This window comes from Carcharodon carcharias, chromosome 9, assembly GCF_017639515.1.
Source record: "Carcharodon carcharias isolate sCarCar2 chromosome 9, sCarCar2.pri, whole genome shotgun sequence".
NCBI lineage: Eukaryota > Metazoa > Chordata > Chondrichthyes > Lamniformes > Lamnidae > Carcharodon > Carcharodon carcharias.
The window spans coordinates 115,022,221-115,036,810 of NC_054475.1; the positions used below are offsets into that span (position 1 = coordinate 115,022,221).

The window sequence follows — 14,590 nt, forward strand, 5'->3', positions numbered from 1 at the left end:
ACAAAATTGCCTTGTCTTTGTAATGTTTTGATCTTTGTTAATTTAGCAGTATAAAACAGATTGCTTGAACATCATTTGCAGTTCTTCTGTTAATAATAGTGGAATGTATTTGATGAGTATTGTGCACAATTGCTATTTTGTAGATTGAAATTGGACACACAAAGGTTTTGTAAATTGAAACTGAGAATCTACGACTGGGAAGCAAATTATTATAAATAGTTGTTTGGTAGCATAGAACTTGAGTATTGCTGAAAAATGGTATGCTGTTGAAGCATTTCATCTTGCATTCATCAGGACACTTCACAATAATACCAATAGTAAAGGGACCAGCAATTTATACTGCATGAGAAGAGAGTGCTGATTAGCACTGGCTCCATGGCAATGCCTTGATCAATCACAGGCAACCTGTCTGGTTGGAATTTGAACAAAAGCCTGGCAGTTAGCTGTTCCTTGGTGCATTCTCCATTTCTATCTCCAAAGATGCTGCATTCTCCATGGCAATGCCTCTACCAATCAGAGTCCACTTGCCAACCAATCAGCATTCTCTTTTCATGCAATATGAACTGTTCTTCCCTTTACAATTGATATTCTTGCAAACTGTCCTGTTTGTTACTTCCAGTAATTGTATGTCGAGGAAGAATGAGTCTGAAGCTAGCCTGTACCTGAAGACAGGATTATTTCAAAGACAGCAAAGTCACAGATTCTCCCAGTTCCTCCCAACACCCAGAGTGAACTAGTTGGTATACTGTTGCAATTATTCCCTAATCCTTCCCCAATTGGGGACAACTGTGCTTAATTACCGACGTAAAGCATGTATTCTATTGCAGTACAATTCAACATTTTCACTAATAAGTGCAAGATGAAAAGCTTTGAGCCTATGGCCATACTAGTCTGAAAACGCCCGATCTCGTCTGATCTCGGAAGCTAAGCAGACTCAGGCCTGTTTAGTACTTGGATGGGAGACCGCCTGGGAATACCAGGTGCAGTAGGCTTTAAAAGCTTGGTCTAAATAGCCAAGTGGTTATGGTACTGGGTTTGTAACCCTAAGATCAAGAGTTCAAATCTCACAATGGTAAAATCATGAAAAGCTTTGACAGCATATCTCTTTGTGCAGCAATACTCAAATTATTATACTTCTATTATGTTTGTTGCATAAAGGTTTGGAACTGCGGTGCACAAATTATTAATAGAAAATTTGTTCAAACTTGTTGAAGTTTAAATAACTGAGTTAGCAGCTGACAAACAGTGAGAAACAGTGACAACACGCATTAAAAAATCACTGAAATTCCTTGCATTTGTGGGAACCAGATTTACCATTCAGTGAGGGATAACTCTTTGAAACACCCAGCTATAACAGATTGCACCTTGAAGTTTTAATGCTATTACTAGCCAGCTAGCCGATCTGAATTCGTGTTTGCACAACAATTTTAGCATTGGAATTGCTGTGTCGGTGTGCCTAAATTAACAGATTATTTTTGGACTTTTTTTTTTACAGATTTTGTATGTTCTTATTGTATCTCGAAAACACTCCAATGTTAGTCCTAGTAATAACTTTGCTGAAATGCCTAACCAGAGACAAAAAATTGTCCTTGTCTCCCTTTCAGGGAGTAAAATCATCTTGCATGCTTCTCCCCATTTGCAGAATATATGCTGACATCTATTTAACAGACTTCTTCCCGTGCTTTCTGCTCTTCCCCATGAGGGAGAAAATAAAATGCAGCAGCTTTAACCCTCAGCACATCGAGGGCAAGTCTACTCATCTCAGTATGCTTTCTCTCACTAACCTGCTGATCAGTACATTTGTTTACCCGTCTAGTTTTGTTGCATTAAATGCATCAGATCTTGACAAATGCAACCAACTTAATTTGCAGACTTCTGGCTTTCGGGATGCTTTAAAAAAAATTGTGCAATTTTTTGATGGTAGAAACATTTCAAAGAAGTTCCTCTTCCTCTTTAATTGTAAGATGGGAGCCAGGTGAAAAGAAAAAGTAAAGGGTAGCTACTTGTTTGAGAGTTAGTGTTTTACAGAAATAAAAACCAGAAATGATCAACTAAAGGTCAACTTAAAAGAAGAGAACAGGAAACAAAAGAATATGGAAGGAAAAGGGATAACACAGTGAACAGAATTAAGGTCTTCAAAATGCTTTTTTGAAAGCGTTGATTTTTGCCTTTGCTTTGGTGGATCAGAGTTAAACTGATAAAGTTACCTTTGATGTTTAAGTGGTATTAATATTGCAATGTGAAACAAAAGCAGAATTACCTGGAAAAACTCAGCAGGTCTGGCAGCATCGGCGGAGAAGAAAAGAGTTGACGTTTCGCGTCCTCATGACCCTTCAACAGAACTAGGTGAATCCAAGGAGAGGGGTGAAATATAAACTGGTTTAAGGTGGGGGCGGGGGGGCAGTGGTGGTGGTGTTGTAGGGACAAGCAAGCAGTGATAGGAGCAGATAATCAAAAGATGTCACAGACAAAAGAACACAGAGGTGTTAAAGTTGGTGATATTATCTAAACGAATGTGCTAATTAAGAATGGATGGTAGGGCACTCAAGGTATAGCTCTAGTGGGGGTGGGGGGGCATAAAAGATTTAAAAATAATGGAAATAGGTAGGAAAAGAAAAATCTATATAAATTATTGGAAAAAACAAAAGGAAGGGGGAAGAAACAGAAAGGGGGTGGGATTGGAGGAGGGAGCTCAAGACCTAAAGTTGTTGAATTCAATGTGAGCGTTTGTTTTACTGTCACAGAATATGAGTGGAAATTTGTAGATAACAAGTGGTAGTTTAAGCTTCCATTGTGGAACACTCGGATGGTCATAGTGACTGTTGTTTAAATGGATCCATGGTCACATGTATTCAGCCCACTCTACCCCTACCTGAAAATTTTAATGTCATTTTTACATTCAAGTGTGCTCAATGCGCTCAATTACAATTTGACATCAAAAGTTCTAATTTGGAATGAATTTGACATCAAATTTGATAGTGTGCTCAAAGCTATGTCCAGTGCGCTCAAAGCTATGTCCAGCGCGCTCAAAGCTTTGTCCAGCATGCTCGAAGCTATCCAATGCACTCAGCAGCCTGCACTGAGAAATACAAGGAAATAAATGACTTAAGTTGAATAAATTCATGTATCATTAATCATTTAGTCCAAAAAAATCCAGTCTCCAAACATCCCCACCCTCCCTCCCTCCAGTTTCCAGACTCTCCCCCCCCCCCCCCTCCAGTCTCAGGGTCTCTTCCGTCTCCCTCTAGTCTCCAAAGTCTCCTCTCTCTGCCTCCATTCTTGACTCTCCCCTGTCTCTCCTGTAGCCTTCAAACCCTCGCCCCTCTCTCTCTCCTGCCTCAGGGTCTAAACTGCCCCCTCTTCCCCTCAAGTTTTGACTCTCTCCCCCCCCTTTTCTCCCTCCAGCCTCCAAACGCTCCCCCCTTGCTCCCTTGAACCTTCAACCTCTCCCCCTCTCCTTCAAACCCCAAAACTCTCCCATCACCCATTCCTCAGGTCTCCAGGCCATGGGCCTCACTGATGCCACCAAATTTCATGCCTCACCAATCCTCCAGGGCTTTGCCGATGTTCCAGGGCCCACCTATGCTGCTGAACTGCAGGTACTCCCGAATTCTGTCTCTCCCTGAACTCTCTTGCCCTCCTTTCCCCCCTGCCCCTGAATTCTCTCGACCTCCCCCCACCCCTGAACTCTCTCGACCTCCCCAATACTTACCCCGTTCCAATGGTCCTCACTGTTCCTGTGCTGACTTCAAATCTTCAGCAAGACTGGCTGGAAAACATCACTTCTGGTTTCAAGCTGGCCCTGTAAGCTGAGATCTCCAGTTAGTTGGGTGTGGAAGAGGAGGGAGCGAAAAAGTGGGAGAGCGTGAGGGGGGAAGAGGGAAAGGGACAGACGTGGCAAGAGAGGGAGGGGAAAGGGGGTGGGGGAAATGCGGGGAGAGAGAAGGGGGAATAAGAGGTGGAGTGGGGGGAGGAGTCGGGGAATAAAAGGAGTTAGGGAGAGGGGAATAAGAGGGGGGTAGGTGGAGGGGAATAGGAGGGGGAGAGAGAAGGAGGGGCGAGAGAGAAAAGCATAAAAGTACCTCATAAAAACAGGTCTTTTTCTAAAGTTAGCTCAGTTTTATGATGTTTGATTCTACTTAGTAATTTAGAAATATGGAAAATAAACTCTATGATTGTTTTTGGTGTCCGAATGCTAATCGCAAATGTTTGCTGTGGTTTGGGGCAATTGGTAACATTGATGTCAGTTATGGTACTTATAATGCTAAATGATAGCTAATGATTGGTTTTGAGCATAATTGATGTCAAACAATAGTTAAATGATTGCTCTTGAGCATTTTTGATAACAAATAAGTGCAAAAGAATGCTGTTGAATGCAAATGATGTCAAACTTTCCAGGTAGGGACTGTTCCACAATTCCTTGCTTTTATTTTCAGGCAAGATCCCTATTTGTCTTTCTTTTTAAATAGCTTCTTTGCATTATTAGTTTCCACTTCAAAACGAGAATGTATTTTCTGTCTCTTGATCATCCATTGTCTTTTAACAATAGGTCAAATGTTATAGGTTGTTTGTGTCAAATACTTTTCAGTCGTGCTAACAACATGCTAACTGACCTGTTAAGCTTCTGAGCTTGACGTGATCAGCATTGCTCTGTGCCTCACGACAAAGCAAGTGAATTGTCAGCGTTTAGCTTCCATCTTAAAAGCATTCAGTATTTTTGGTTGGTGCCTCTTGCTTCACAATCCCAACAACCTGGTGTGCACCAGGTATATTGCATCATATCTCTCTCAAGTTGAGATGTTTCCTCAACTAGAGTCCCCTTTATTACTTCCTGTTATTTGAGATAGCACATCTCAGAGATCACTGCATGCAAATTAGAAAACTCTTCCTGGAAATGAGAACAATGTGAAGAACTTTGAACACTTTTCGTTCCTAATTCAAGTACTGTTGATCCCAATAATATCATTACTGACTCACCATTTCTACGTAGTTGGATATAGACGATATACTTATATGCAGAGGTTTTGATCGGGGTAAATGAGGTAACCTGCATTTCTTCAGAGTTCTTCAATCTTCTATCTATAATAAAAGTGGTATTAATATAGATGTAAAAACAAAAAAACTGCGGATGCTGGAAATCCAAAACAAAAACAGAATTACCTAGAAAAACTCAGCAGGTCTGGCAGCATCGGCCAGATATATATTATTATAGCGCTGGTGCAAAGGAATTGTTTTCACAAATTGGCATTGGGATCCCATTGCTTTTGAGCTCATTAGTTGATGCTAAGCTAAAAATTTACTGAAGGTGCGTGGCCACATTCAGACATTCAGTTCTTTTGTACTTCAGTATTGTAATGTCACAATGGTATCAAACACCTTAAATTCTGTTAGTTCTCAATTGAATATGAGTATGCTCTTTAGTTTAAAAGATGATCATCCTGTTTGCTTTTTAACTGTCCCTATTAAGAACTTCTTGATACTCAAAGCATGTCCACAATAAACACAATAAACATGTATTGCACAAATGACATAGTGAGACTGTTTTTCTTCATTATATATTCAATTATTCTGATCAGACCAAGTATCATCATGCTCAGACATGCTGATTTTATTGTGCGAAGTAGTTGTATTGGATTTGGTATGGGCAATTGAAATAAGTTTTTTCATAATCACATTTATTCCATGTAAAAGATGTAAAGGAGTATATTTTCATTTTGATGGAATAATGGATCTATTGGAAGGAAATTGTACCCAATATGGCCAAATCAGGAGTGAATATTTTTTCTTTTATGCATTGATTGCAATAAAACTGCTACTTGAAGTCATTTTTGGCCAAACATCACTGGATAGGATAATTCAGGTGAAATAGATCTACTTTAAGAACTGCAGTGCTCTTCAAATGGCTATCTCCACTGATACTACAAGATATGAGATATCAGAAGACATTTTACCCAGAGAAAACTTGCCTCTAGATTCAATCATTGAATGGACTCCAAGGGGAATTAACTCAGCTTTCCAATCTAATTCCAAGTGCTACTTCAGAATTAAGAAAAAAAAAATCTGTAGTAATGTAGAAGAGAGTGAAGTAAGATTCTTTACCATAGCAGCCTTATCCTTTATAAATGAGAAGGGTCATTTGTACACAAGATAAGATAATTACTGATAAATATGGCCATTCAGCCCTTCCTAATTCATTCATCCAGGGACCATATAAATTTACGCATTTTAACATCAAAATATTTCTTAAATGATTCTAGAGGTTTGCCCTCATTACTTCCTCATGGCCTGCATTCTTTTTCTGGAAAGTGTTGATTGCTCTTTGTCTAAAGAAGTAGTTCCTAACATAAGCTTTAAATTCACCCCTTCCTGCTTTAAAGCTGCTCCTCATGCCCTGCTAAAATGTCTGCTTTATTTCTTGGTAACCATAGCACCAAATGCTTTAGATGAACATGTATTCTTTAGTTCCAGTAAAGTTTATATTTTTGTGGATAAGTGGCAGTGGCATATTCATGATAGCTTGGGGAGGTAACATTTTTGTGTCTTTCACAGATTTAATTATGTTCAAATAAAAGAAGATTGTCATTGGGTAGTATAGAACTTGAGTATGCTGAAAGAAGAGACATGCTGTTGAAGTTTGCACTTATCAGGCCAGATCCATAAGAACACCAATTGTAAAGGGAAAAATGATTTACACTGCATGAGAAGAGAGTGCTGATTGGTTGACAAGTGGACTTTCATTGGTAGAGGCGTTGCCATGAAGAATGCACAAGGGAACAGTTAACTGCCAAGCTTTTGTTTAAATTCAAACCAGGCAGGTCAACTCTGGTCAAGGCATTGCCCTGGGGAATGAACCAGGGAATGGCTGTCCAACCTTTTGTTTAGTTGAAAAAGATGCACTGCATGGACATGCTCCTTGCATCTGCAAAGGACAGGGCCCTCTGTGAATATATGTAGCTTATAGCACACGTGAGTGACCACACTGCAAACCTGACTAATGATCTTAAATGGTTGTCAGTGTAACTCTTAGCACAATCAGGATTGCTTAGCAAGTGCAGTCAAATCGCAGAATCATATCTAATGTTAGACACAATGTTTTGGGTTTTGCAGGCATGGACTGGGTGAGTACGGTCAGTACTTTGCCTGTTGTAAACAGCTGAAGGGATGTGCTGTTTGATACAATCCGCCAGTCAGTGGGACATATGACCCTCATACCTGGCATTATGCTGGCACTGAAATTCATATATTACATTACTCATTTGTGTGATAGGCAGAACATCTCTTTGGCTTGACAGCAGCATCCTGTTAGTGGCAAATACCACTCGTGTTGTTACTGCATAGTAGCAGTGTGAAACAGCCAGCTTCATGTGTTGCTCAAACTTTTGAGACATCTTACCCTTCCAGGGTAATCTGAGGTAGACTGGGCACTTTTCAGGACAGAAAATGGTGGCCTTTGGCCCATTCATGAGTTTGCTCGATATACAGTGATCTGATCAGGGCAACCATTATCCCGCAGGGTGGATTTGATGCACCCTATTCAGCATCAAGCTTGCACAGTGAGCCAATGATTCGGGCCCTATTTTTGAGGTTACCGAGAAGGCCAACCTTATCGTATGTGGAACTGTAGGAATCTTAATGCATATATTGACCTGTGAAGGTAGGCTTGCAGTAGACAGTAATAGTGAACTTATTGGCAGATTTCCCAACTAGCACATCGAGGAAATGGAACTCATTTGACTGCTCCATTTCAAAGGTGAATTTGAGTGCAGGATGGGGCCCAGTAAGGAAATTCTTACATTCACTGCGGATTCAAATATAGGAAACATATCATCTATGTATCGGAAAAATGCAAGGGATAGGAGGTTAGTTGTCATTGCATCAAAGACGTGTTTCTCGTGGAAACCGATAAAGATGTTTTTGAGTGCTGGGCCTAGAGGGGATCTCATGGAAATATCTTCTATTTGGGCATACATGGTGTCGTCAAAACTGAACTGAACAGCATGAGTTCCTGAGTTCATAAGGTCTATGAATACAGATTCAGACAGTGGCAGTGTATGTAAATCGCCGTGATATAGTTACATGGTACAAATGTCTATGGCTTTCTTAAGTGGTACAAGGGACCCCCTCTAGGGCCAGAACTCAAACATCTTTTCTCAACAATATAAAATGATTCATACAAGTCTGAGAGATCATTCTTGGGACATCTTTGAAAAGTAATGGGTTAATGACAAAGAGAAATAGATAGCTGTCTGTAACTGATAGAACATTCTGTCGTAGGCTCTGTGGGCTACCCAGTCTTGAGGGAAGACAAACAATAATATTTCAAGTCTTCCTATGACATTTTGAGCTGATAGAGTAGCATATTCACTATTTGTCTACAAACTGAACCAAGAATGTTTAGGCATGAATTTCTATCACGATAGGAAAGGAGTCAAAGTAAGTGAAAGAAGTATAAATGCAATGTTTCATAACCTTTATACTATATAAGTGTTGACATCTGAGGATTTTGTACCAACAACATTTGATTTTTTCAGATTGTCAATGTTTTTATTCATTGTGTATCTTGAAGTGCTGATGTGTTGACATCTAAAATTGTGGTTTGATTTTTTTTGCAGATATATACGTTGAAGTGAATCTTTGATTTATGTTAAATTAATATATAATATTTTTGACTGCTGCCTTATGTTTCAAATTTACACATCCCATTTGTCTAATCTTGTGATTCAATTTATAACAGTCTTGGTCTTAAGCTACCATTGTTAACTATTTGATTTTGGAAGTATATAGACTGAAATATTCTTGACAAATAATGTACTTTTATATTGCAAAACTGAAGTAATTTTTTTGTTTCACTTCTGTAGAGGGTAATGAAACAGGAGTGATGGATAGCCTGCTGGAAGCCTTGCAGTCAGGTGCTGCATTCAGGGATCGCAGGAAGCGCACACCAAGAAATCTTGGTAAGTCATAAAGTCTAAGTGATGTGCAGCAACAAAAAGTAAGACAAAACCGCATTGCTCAAATGCTCATTTCCTCAAGTGTATTCTCACTAACCTAAGAGACACATTTCAGGATTATTTAAAAAAAACGCACTTGCTATTAAAGAAAAATGTAGATCGCCTGTCCAGTAGTCATTTAAGTGGCAAACCCTAAGAATAGTCAAAGAAGAAAAATTAAAATGCCTTTTCCTCATGGCAAACTATGAATCACTTTGCTTCAAACATAGGCTTAATGAAAGTCACTGGAAGGTCAATATATACAATCGGCAGCTTATCACCCTTTCTTTAATATTTAATTTGACAACGAGAAGAGCCAAGTTTTAAATTCTACAAAATGTTCCTGATAACATTCTTAAATTGAGTTTTAATGCAATTTCTTCCGCATATAATCTTTAAATTTTTGGCTCTTAAGTTTAGACTTATATGGACATGCATGCATGTATTATACATAGATATTAATGATCTATTAGCATTTCTAGTATTACTTGGATATTTCAATGCAATTACGTGTATCTTGCAAATTAAAATGTATTTGTTGACAAAGCCTCAGGTAAGTACAATGCAAGTTTTACAGCAGTTTCAGCAATAATTAGTACATTCTTTTTAACGTATGTTTTATGAAAACAAGTAAAGATGTTTGTTATTAATTACCTTTCAAAATACTTGGGTATGCAAAAATAATTCTGAAGTTATGCCATTGAGAATATGTTTTTTTGAGCTAGGTGGATAATGCTGATCTAACATATTCAGATGTGCCTACCTATGTTTATCTTTTTAAAAAGTTCAGCTATTAAAATGGATATCATTTAATCAGCTCAGATTTTCCCAGTTGCTTAACAGATCATTATGACTAATCTGTTAATTTATTCACTGGCAGTTTTCACACTGCAAAGGGCTCCTTCAATGTAAATTCATCTGTTGTTCGATTAAAGTCAGTTTTTGATAGCGTGCTTCCTGGTTGTTGCAGGTGAACAAAGTCCAGCTAGTCCAACATCCCGATGGCCAGTTGACAAGGGTAAAGGAAAAAATTTCAAGTGCTACTACTTTCCTTCCCGCTTTTATCTCACTTCTCAGTCTAGCCTAGAGCTCCTTAAAATACTCTAGATAGATAATTGGCCGTAACCTTTATTTTAAGCCTGAGGCAGAAGGCTAGTGCAGGATAATTTGATGGTGGCAAGTTTTCCCTTAATTCTAGTTCTTAGGAAAATCTGTATTTTAGGTCTCTCAGCATTACTATATCAATTTCACGTCCAGCTGTTGCCTCTACCGGTGCCTTGGCATTAAACTCAAAATGTCAAGCATTGTACCTAGCCCAAACTTTCTTAATGGAATCTGGCCTTTCCCTGTCCTTCGAACTTCAAAAATACGTCTACGATATTATGTCTTATCTGCTTTTTTTGCCGTAGGGAAACAGCAGCTTTGAAGATGTGTATGTTATTATTGCTTTTAATAGGTTCATTTCTGGAATGCTGAACAGAATAATATTAACTCCACTTTCAATTTCATTTTTTGGACTAATTTCCCAGATATCAGGATGCATATTGCATCAAGTTGCCCGATAGTACTCTTAAGACCCCAGGCATAATTTTCATGAGCCAATTAAATTCATTTGTGTTTCTTGATTAAGTTACCAGAGCTAGTTACAATATCATTAACAGTGTGCCACCCTGGCAGGTGTTTTATAAGAAAAAAAATCATAGCAGTGTAAAACAAGCTTTAGCTTTCTTGAAAGTTTTTTCATTCTTAATTTGATTTTTTTCTGCAAGCTGTCTAGAAATCTGACACAATTCATTTGACTTCATGAGTGTAAAATGTATTAATGCAAATTGGATATAGCCTTAATGCACCGCAATTGATGTTCCTTCTGGTTGGAAAAGTTGGGCGTTACAAAACCTATTTTACTGGCTGTAAGCTATGTATGACTGACCGGAGCCCCAGTAATATAATATCGTCATGCAATATATCAAGATTATGCAGAGTACATAGACCAAATAGCAATACTCTGTCTGCATTTCAGATTACTGAAGGTGAGCTGCTTGCAGTTACCGTGGAGATAAAAACACTAATGAGTTAGTAATACTGTATGTTTGCTTCTTCTTTCCTGTGTCCAATTCACAATACTGAACCCATATCCAAAATATTTCCTGCCTCTCTGTTTATGGGTTAAAATAATGTATGCACATACAGTAAATAATGAGCACATCATATATGGGTGATTAATTTGTAGCTGATGGGCTGAACTAACAAGTCCAGTGCAATAACCTGAGATAACATCGGGAACTCTGGAAAATACATTCTATTCTTCTGTCATCAAAGACATTTTTGCAAACTTTATGAAGCATTGTAGGAAGAATGGCTTAACATGTAATGCCTTTGAGCAGAATGGTATGTAAGTGAATCTCCATCAGAATTTTTTTAACAAAATTTAAAAATTAAGATGTATATAGCATATGTAATATCATATATTTTGATATATAAAAAGACTCAAAGAATATTCTGGATATATTTGTAGCTCTGGTAGTCAGAAAAGAAAGCCAGTACTTGTTCTGTAATAGGCATACATTACAACAACAGCTTATATTTGTATAGATCCTTAACATTATCAAAATGCTTCACAGGAGCATTATAAAAAAAAATGACACTGAGCCACATAAGAAGATATTAGGTCAGATGACCAAAGCTTGGTCAAAGAGATAGGCTGTAAGGAATGTCTTAAAGGAGGAGAGTGAAGTGGAGAGTTGTAAGGGGGAATGCAGAGCCTAGGCAGCTGAAGGCACAGCCATCAACGGTAAAGTGATTAAAATAGGGAGTGCTGCAGAGTCCAGAATTAGAGGAGTGCAGATTTCTTGAAGGATTGTGGGACTGGAGGAGAGTACAGAGGTAGGGAGGAGTGAGGCCATGGAGAAATTTGAGAACAAGGATGAGAATTTTAAAATCAAGACATTGCTTGACTAGAGGTCACTGCAGGTCAGCGAACAAAGTGGTGACAATGGAATGGGACCTGGTGCAAGTTAGGATATTGGCAGCAGAGTTTGGATGATCTCAGGTTTACAAAGAGTAGAATGTTGGAGACCAGCCAGAATGTGTTGGAATAGTCAAGTCTGTAGTCAAATAACAAAGGCATGAAGGAGGGTTTCATTAGCAGATGAGCTGAAACGGGGCGAAGTCGGGCGATGTTATGGAGGTGGAAATGCGCAGTATTGGTGATAGTGCAAATATGTAGCCAAAAGTTCATCTCGGGGTCGAATACAAAACCAAGATCATGAACAGACTGTTAGCCTCAGACTGTTGCCAGGGAGAATGGTGGAATCACTAGCTAAGGAAGAGAGTTTGGAGTTTGAAAACAATGGCTTCAGTATTCCCAATATTTAGTTGGAGGAAATTTCTGCTCATCCAGTACTGAATGATTATTATTACTATTAAATAACTTGCACCTAGAGAGAAGGAAGAGACAGAGAAGTAGGGGAGAGTGTGAGAGAGAGAAAGAAGAGGGGCAGATAATTGATTGGAAGTAGGTGGAGAAGGATGGAAAGGGAGGATACATGGAAAAGCATGGAGAATGGGGGGGGTGGGGAAATCTCTTAAGAGGATAAGGCCTTTGAGATCCTGAGTCTGTCTCAGTGAGGGTGTTGCAAGCCCTTAAGTTCTCTTTGTGAGGGAGGAGGAAATATAAGATCCTCAAAATTCCATGGAGAGCATAAAAAATAGGAGCAGGTGTAGACCATTTTGCCCCTCAAACTTGCCCCACCATTCAATAGGATCATGGCTGATGATTTGCCACAGGCCTCAACTGCTCTTTCGTGCCAGCTCCTTATAGCCCTCAACTCCCCAATATTTCAAAAATCTATCTACCTCCTTTAAATACTTTCAGTGACCTAGCCTCCACAACTCTCTGGGGTAGAGATTTCCAGACATTCACTACACTTTTCTGAGAAAAGAAATTCCTGGGCATCTCCGTTTTAAATTTGTGTCCCCTTGTTCTGTAACTATGTCCCTTAGTTCACGATTCTCCCACTAGTGGAAATATGTTCTCAACATCTACTCTGTCAAGCCCCCTCAGATTCTTGTACATTTCAACAAGATCACCCATCATTCTTCTGAACTCTACTGAATAAAAGCCTAACCTGTTTAGCCGTTCTTGATAAGCCAACCCTTTCATCCCAGGAATCAGCCTAGTGAATCTCTTTTGAACTGCCTGCAATGCCAGTATATCCTTTCTTAAATACGGGAGCCAGAACTGTACACAGTACTCCAGGTGCACCCTCACCAACACCCTGTAAAGTTGTAACAAGACTTCCCTATTTTTAAACTCCAACCCCCTAGCAATACAGGCCAAAATTCCATTTACCTTCTTAATTACTTGCTGCACCTGCATGCTACCTTTTTGTGTTTCATGCACAAGAACACACAGCTCCCTCTGTGCTGCACTTTTTTGGAGTCTCTCCCCATTTGAATGATAGCCTGCCTTTTGATTTTCCCACTAACATTCATGACCTCACACTTCCCTACATTAAACTCCATCTGCCAAGTTTTTTCCCACTCACTCAATCTATCTATATCTCCTTGCAGATTCCTTATGTCCTCATCACAACTTGCACCCCCCCCCCCCCCACACCCCGCCACCTATTTCTGTATTGTCAGCAAATTTGGATACATTACAGATATAAAAACAAAAAACTGCGGATGCTGGAAATCCAAAACAAAAACAGAATTACCTAGAAAAACTCAGCAGGTCTGGCAGCATCGGCGGAGAAGAACAAAGTTGACGTTTCGATTCCTCATGACCCTTCCACAGAACTTCTACATTACACTCTGCCCCTTCCTCCAAGTCATTAATATAGATAGTAAATAATTGAGGCCCTAGGGCTGATCTTCATGGCACTCCACTAGTTCCATCTTTCCAACCTGAAAAAGACTAATGTAAAATACTGGTTTAGAATTTCTGCCGTTTCCCTGTTTCCCCGTTACCAATTCTCCAGTCTCATTCTCCAAGGGTCCTACCCTCACTTTGGCCACTCTTTTTATATACCCGTAGAAGCTCTTGCTGTTAGTTTTTATATTTCTTGCCAATTTACTTTCATAATCAATTTTCTCCCTCTTTATTTGCTTTTTAGTCATTGCTGCTGGTCCCTAAAAAAATTCCCAATCCTCTGGCCTACCACTAATTTTCGCTGCTTTGCTTGCCTTAGTTTTTGATTGGATACTCTCCTTGACCACCTTTGTTAACCATGGGTGGTTCATCCTTCTCACCGAGTACTTCTTTTTGACCGGGATAAATTTTTGCTGACTGTTATGCAATATCTGCTTAAATGTCTGTCACTGCTCACCCAGTGACCTTCCCCTTAGTCTATTTACCCAGCCCACTTTACACAACTCTTTCTTCACACCTCTATAATTGCCCTTATTTAAGTTGAGGACATTGGCTTGTGACCCAAGTTGCTCGCCCTCAAACTGAATTTGGAGAGGGGATTGTTTATGAGAAACTCAAAGTAAGAGGCACAGTAGTGCCTGAAAGCCCATCAGCAAAGGAATGGAGACAGCTGAGAGTCTGAGGAATGGCAAACACCTGGAACAGTGTTGAAATTAATGGTACTTAT

The 14,590-nt window shown here is 39.3% G+C and overlaps 1 protein-coding gene and 1 non-coding gene across 7 annotated transcripts in view; both read left to right on the forward strand.

Annotated features, from left to right (window-relative positions):
- The window catches only part of diaph2 (diaphanous-related formin 2), an 865,163-nt gene that overhangs the window by 752,535 nt on the left and 98,038 nt on the right, over window positions 1-14,590 (forward strand). For 5 of the 6 annotated variants that reach the window (XM_041195327.1, XM_041195331.1, XM_041195328.1 and 2 more), the window contains 2 exons: window positions 8,859-8,954; window positions 9,961-10,008. In XM_041195327.1, coding sequence (XP_041051261.1) covers window positions 8,859-8,954; window positions 9,961-10,008 — 144 coding nt within the window. The remainder of the gene's footprint in view (window positions 1-8,858; window positions 8,955-9,960; window positions 10,009-14,590) is intronic. The other variant, XM_041195330.1, reaches the window with a different exon arrangement.
- Window positions 874-992, forward strand: LOC121282647. The gene has a single exon (XR_005944090.1). It is a non-coding gene; the product is annotated as a 5S ribosomal RNA (ribosomal RNA).